A 6597-nucleotide genomic window follows, 5' to 3' on the forward strand; every position below is an offset into this window, starting at 1 on the left:
GTATTACACACTGGTATTACACAGTCGACACACATGGGCGGAGATCAGATATTAAACTTACATTATTTTATTAAAATATATGTTTTTACTTGTAGGAAATGAAAATCCATCCGAAAGCGGTAAAAGGTGATAAGGATCAAGTTGGAGCGCCAATGCCGGGCACTGTTCTCAGTAAGTACTTTATTTATACATATTATTTCGTTAACAATAAAATTACTTACCCTTGTTAAAAACGAGAAAAAAACAATCTTTTTATAACCAGACCAGAACTATAAACCCTGACCATATTTAGGAAAAATGTGGAACTAATACACATTAGAAGGATATGTAATAAAAATCCGACTGAAACGCTCCCAAGCAATATTGTTATATTCTTATTGCCCACTCCATTTACTTAGAATTTAAAAAAAACATAAGTAGCTAAGTGTTCCAGACTCTTCCACACCTATGCCTTTCATCAAGGTCCATTTAGCAGTTTGGGCATCAACCTCTAACTTCTATGCATCTTAACTTTTACATCTATACTAATATTATAAAGCATAAACACACACTACTTTGTGGCATAGGATGTCGGCAATCACAGCATATTTTTGAATAATTCTTTCTTTAATAAAAAGCCCTACACTTAGGATATGCTTTAGGATATTTATTTTTATGCTATTAAACTTAGGGGATGAATAAATTAGAAAAAATCTTTATTTTGGAAAGGGACCGTAAAGTACAAGCTGCCAACATCAAGGAAGCAAGGTTGCCATGTTTTGTCATTTTGTCATGTTATTTTGACATTTGCAATTGATAATATGACATATGTAAAAAATAAAATAAAATTTCCATAATTTCAAGCTAGTTTATAATATTAGTAATCTTCCTATGGAAATCTATACATCTATACCAGTTGTAGAAATACCATTATTCCATTTTTATTTATTAACCGGCTTCAAAAGAAGTAATGCATTCTTTTATATACTTTTTTATTATTTTCTCTAGCTATCAAAGTAAAGGAGGGAGATAAAGTGGAGAAAGGCCAGCCTATAGCTGTACTCTCCGCTATGAAGATGGAGATGATAGTACAAGCGCCCAGAGCCGGTACTATCAAAACTATATCCATTACTAACGGACAGAAGTTGGAGGGAGACGATCTGATCTGCACCATTGAATAGGTATTTATAGTCGAGGAATAAATTACCTTCCCACTTACTGAAAATACAGCATGTCTTTTCAAATATCTTGACGGTTCTAGAATCTTGTTAAGAAAAAGATATTTGACTGTATAGTTTTGAATTTGGTTTTCGATTTTTCTGATTGATGTTTGTCTGTAATGGGTAGGAAATACATGTCCTCGACTGCATTTTGTTATCTTTTTTGTTTTTTTTTTAATATGGCTCAGTAAACGCACAAAGGTTTCAAATAGCTGTGATAAATGTTGTTTCCTTTGGTTTTAATGCAATTGTTTTGAATCGAGACTAAAAATATGATTTCTTATATATAAATATCACATTAAACCAGTTTTTAATATTCAAAATGACGTCATATTTTGAGGTTAGGATTTTTTTTCATGTTTGGCGAGAATACTTACATATTTATTTCGGTAAACAGTGTATTGTAGGACTAAAACATTTTTCACATAAATGATGATTCTGTTGAAAACAACGTCCGTATTCTTTTAAGATATATATTTTTTTTTATTTGGCGTCCTATATATAAAATTGACATTATAGTTGAAATTATTTAAAAAACTTGTTTATTTGAGTTAAACTCAATATGATGAAATATTACGAATTGTTTTTATTATTTATGTAATACCTGGATGAAACTGTGATATGATCACCACATTAGAAAAAAAATGTACAAAAAACATCCGTTTTTTCCCTATTTTTTTGCCATAAAAAATATTTCTATAAACAGAGACTGATTGAGATGGAGAATTTGTCGAAATTAATAAATCTAAATTTAATTTTTTAATTAGGTTTTTTGTTAAAAGTTTGTATGGGAAATAAAAGACAAGAAAGCGTAAGTGAAAATAAATTAAAAATGACGCTCGCATAATTCTAAGTGCATCCACAATTATTATTAAACATGTATAGCATTAAGGACATTTTTTATTTGTTAAATTAATATTTTTCTAAAATATACATTTTTTAAAATCGATAATTTTAAAAAATCCAATGATTCAAACGTGGATATACTTAGAAAACTAGTTTCTTTTTTCAGGTGCTTACTGTTTTTATATTTCATTGTTATTTTTTTATGTTTGTATGATCAAAAATAAATTAATTATCACAATTGTTTTTTTTTTTTTACAATTAAAAAAACGAACACATTTTTCCCTACACTTTATTCTTAATGTTTTGGTTAGTGGTTAAAAACTGTTTATTATTTGCAATAAAAATACTTTTTGTAGTAATAATGGTTTATTTATATACAATTACATATTTCATTCTACCTATACCTTTTGTAAGGATTTTTTGCTTTAATAAATTTTTAACTGAATTATTCTTATTGAAATGTAATTTTTATATGTTCAGTATATTTAAGACTTCCTGTTTTTAAGAATTTTTACATCTTTAATTCAACATTGAAAAATTATGTAACAAAATTTAGCATTTGATAAATACAATTTTAAACTCTGATATTAACAGCAATTAGCTACATAAATATAATCCAATGTAATGCAATGAATATTTATGTATTTACTAATTAAATTATTATAGACAATAGAACATATTGTAAACAATGGTATAAAATTTTGACTAAAATTTGGCCCAAAACTGCAAGTATATAAGGAAGATACATCATTCGGAAATTTTTACAACTATATTCACTAGTTTTAGAAGTATACTTCAGACTTTTAAAACATAGAACATTAAGACCACAAAAAGTCAAGTTACAAAACATGATTATATACAAAACCATCTCACTATCAAATATTTACGGCCGAATAGTAAAACGACATTTACATATGTAATATGGTCTTATAAGGCTACCACTGACCTCTATAAATGGATAGCCTATAAGACGCGGTAATTTGTACATAATTGAACTAATATTAGAGACACAATTAACTGTTAACAATTATTAACATCAAGCGGCTCAAATAACAACTAAGCAAAAACTGTCATAACCAAAATCTACCCATTTATACAGATCAGTGTAAGATTGTAAGCGCTTACGAAGCGAAATGTAAGATTCGTTACAATATTCGGCCGTTAACAAAGTCTTAAACTATTGATATATTGAAAACATTGTTTTAAATTGCTCAACTTATGAAACAAGAGTGAAACAGAACGTTTCATTTATTTTATCTTAAAAACCTATATATTTTAACAAGTGTTAGGGCGGAAACGCACTTGCCAGTATAATGGAGTATAACCTGCATGCCAGTTACTGACAGATTGCCAACACATGCCAGTAAAATAGAATAGCTTGAATGCCAGTTATATTTGTGTAACATGCTTGTAGCTTGCATTCAAGTGTGCACTGGCAAGTTTATGATAGTACAATTTCACTGTCAAATACAACATTGTATAAAAGTAAGGTAGACAAAGTTAAAAAATTCAATCGACATCACCTGGATCTAGAAGAGAAGTATCTACTAAAGTTCTTGAGAAGTTATCCACTAGTTTTTCTTCCGCATCCAATTTATGGTCCTCCGAAGCCGGATATTGTACGTCATCTAAATCATTCGCAGAAGTAACAGAGTTTTGGTCACTCAAACTCAAACTGGAATCATTATCTTCGCCGTAACATCTACGTTTGTGATCTGACGGAAAATTGTGACAGGAATGTTCCACACGTATCGCTTGCATTGTGTTGCTGAATAATAAAACATAAATAAAAAACTGCGAGTGTGAATTAAACTATTTTTTTTATTCTATTTCTCATATCTACTATATGCTATTTGTGCCAATGTAAACCCTGTGACACTCGGAGAAAGAAGACAAATTGAATGACCTGAATGACCTCCCTTATCAAAATTGGCTTAGTTGTTTAGTCGCTGAGCTATCACAATGGTACTTACATTAAACAAACTTACACTCGCATGAAAAGCAACACTCTCTTTGAAAGTCAGGTAACCTTGCATATATGCCTTAAAATGAGTTTGTTAGAAGTGAATGACATAAATGTTGAAAAATTACAGTAGTCTTAGAATTAAAGAAAATAGATACCTTGTTTTCCTCAGTACAGGCCGATCCATCTCCATTTCAAGCTCCAAAGAGTACAGTTTAGCTAAAGATTCTAATTTCTCCTTTTCCTTGGGATCTTGCAGACTCGGTAGTTTCAGCTCAATTTGACAAGAGTCCTGAAGGAATTTAGACAACTGTTCATTAGCCGCACTCAATATAAGAAACCCGGGCCGTTCCTCCCTTATTCTCCTACACCCGGCCCTAATTTCTCTTATCTCTGCAACCGGTATATTACCCATAGAATGTTCACTGCAGTAATGATCACTTTGTGGTGATTTTTCACTTAAATTTAAATCGCTCGATGACGTTTTCTGTAGCGTAAAATTCGTCCGCGGCGTTTGATTGAAAGCCTCCTCGTTTTGCTCAGATTTCTCCACGAAAACCTGAAAGGACTGAAAAAACGTCTCATCCGCATTCTTTCCTGAAACCCCCGCATTCTTTATATCACTAAAACTAGAAAACGACGAATGCGGTTGCAAAATATCTCTATTCTCCTTTGACACTGTTTCATCTTCTAAATCGATTATAGTTTTAGAATCTGACATCATATCATCATCATTACCAGAATCGACTTTAGCTCTTTTCTTTTTGAATCGATTCTTACAATTATTCCAACCACTTTTTCCACTTATATTTTCTTTCTTCAACCGTTTAGGAGGTGGCATACTACCGACTGTTTTTGTGCAGTTATTATTGACTTTAGACGATTTGAATGTTAGACTCTTGTTGAACACTTTCAATTCTTCAATTCCAGGCCAATCTGTTAGTTCATCATCACCTTCTCTATCGCTGTCATTGGTGACCACTCCATCCGACTCACTACTGCTGAGTGAGCTACTTTCATTACCAGTGCAATCCATTCCGCTGTTGGAATCATCAAATTGTAACGGATTCCTTAGAGAATTTGGTGGATATGATTTGTTCAACATTTTTATCTTCCTCTGATATTTTCCATCTAAACAATTTTTACCAGTTGTATTAAAGAAGGGCGGTAGATCAGTTGCTATCCGATAGCCTGTCATTTTTGATAGTACTGGGGTACCATTTTTCGATGGATTTTTGTATACAAAGTTAAAACTTGAACTGCCCGGCAAGGAAGGTGTATTCGTGAATGTTGAACATTTCAGATCTTCTGTATTTTGAGATTTAAGAACAATTTTACCTGGTTGTAGGATAGAATCTCTCCGTTTCTTTTCCGAGTCATGTCTTTTGGATTTAAAGTCATTTTTGAAGAAAGCTGACTTCGATGAGCATCCTCCACTGAATGATCTTTCTCTCATTTCGCAAACATCGCCTTTATCTCTGTGAGACCATTTTCTTTTACCGCAGAACGCATTCCTACATATCAGAGAACAAAATATATTAATTTTAATTCATCTTTAAGAAATTGTAATTCAACATATTTACTATATCAAATTTTATTAATAAACAAAACATTTATGTTTACTAATTTCAATTTTGACCTTTGACTTTACGATAATAGTATTTTAATCCAATATGCAAAATACACATCACTATTAATTATTTAATATTATTTTATTAAAATTTATAAGTCATGATAGAAAAAGTATAATTATGTACTCACATTTCTGCTGAAGTTTTTAGTTTCCATAGCAGAACCATGAAAATGCATTCAGGTGGAAGAACCATTTTATATTAAACATATTTAAATGTATTTATACTAATTAATAATATAAATAAATACTTTATTGGTGAGCACATTTATTATTGTAATTTATACCAAATGACATGGTAATAAAAGTAAGGAGAAAGAAAAACTGGTAATATTAATAAAAATGTGACTATAATATACCTTTCTTGTTTATGTTTTCCGATGTGCATCAACGGAGATAATCCTGGTGTTTGTAATATTATTGTGGTTGGAGACGTGCTCAACTGAAAAATGTATTTAGTATTACTGTAAATAATATTATGTACTTATAGTTGAAAGATTATTGGAATTCTAATAGTTCATCAGTAAACAACAGTAAAGCACTAACCTCAGTTGTGACACTCAATATTTCAACAGGTGGTGACCTCTTCCCATCAATATACTCCACTGGCATCTTCTTATACTTTCTTTTCCTTCTAGCATTAGCGGGACGAGTGGGAGAGAAGTTTTCATTGAATGAGTCTGATTCAAAGTTGCCGATTTGGCAGTACTGTCTGGATTTCAGGTTGGCAGATTTATGTAGATTAAGATGAGGGTCATCAGAGTCAGACAGCGGTTGAGTGATGAGAGGCGCTTGTGGTGGGCTGCTGGAACTTCCATCTTCAACTAAACTCACAGTTACCGTGGCCGCTTTAAATAAATAATAAAATATTACATTTTTGTTTACATGATTGACACTTTTCCCCTTACATTTATTTTAATAAAAACATTTTATATGGCCAGAAATTGGCAACTAACAGT

At 31.2% G+C, this 6597-nt stretch overlaps 2 protein-coding genes across 2 annotated transcripts in view; one reads left to right on the forward strand and one right to left on the reverse strand.

Moving 5' to 3' along the window:
- Window positions 1-2281, forward strand: part of LOC106101457 (pyruvate carboxylase, mitochondrial) — a 27666-nt gene extending 25385 nt beyond the window's left edge. Inside the window, exons 24-25 of the mRNA XM_013280695.1 lie at window positions 96-171; window positions 988-2281. Of these exons, the coding sequence (XP_013136149.1) occupies window positions 96-171; window positions 988-1160 (249 nt within the window). The 3' untranslated portion in view covers window positions 1161-2281. The remainder of the gene's footprint in view (window positions 1-95; window positions 172-987) is intronic.
- A 159-nt stretch (window positions 2282-2440) lies between these two features.
- Window positions 2441-6597, reverse strand: part of LOC106101586 — a 4757-nt gene continuing 600 nt past the window's right edge. The window contains exons 2-5 of the mRNA XM_013280868.1: window positions 6185-6486; window positions 5998-6080; window positions 4167-5522; window positions 2441-3813 (exon numbers count right to left, since the gene is read on the reverse strand). Coding sequence (XP_013136322.1) covers window positions 3555-3813; window positions 4167-5522; window positions 5998-6080; window positions 6185-6486 — 2000 coding nt within the window. The 3' untranslated portion in view covers window positions 2441-3554. The remainder of the gene's footprint in view (window positions 3814-4166; window positions 5523-5997; window positions 6081-6184; window positions 6487-6597) is intronic.

The sequence above is a fragment of the Papilio polytes genome, unplaced genomic scaffold (genome assembly GCF_000836215.1).
Source record: "Papilio polytes unplaced genomic scaffold, Ppol_1.0 DF823980.1, whole genome shotgun sequence".
In the NCBI taxonomy this organism is placed as follows: Eukaryota; Metazoa; Arthropoda; class Insecta; order Lepidoptera; family Papilionidae; genus Papilio; species Papilio polytes.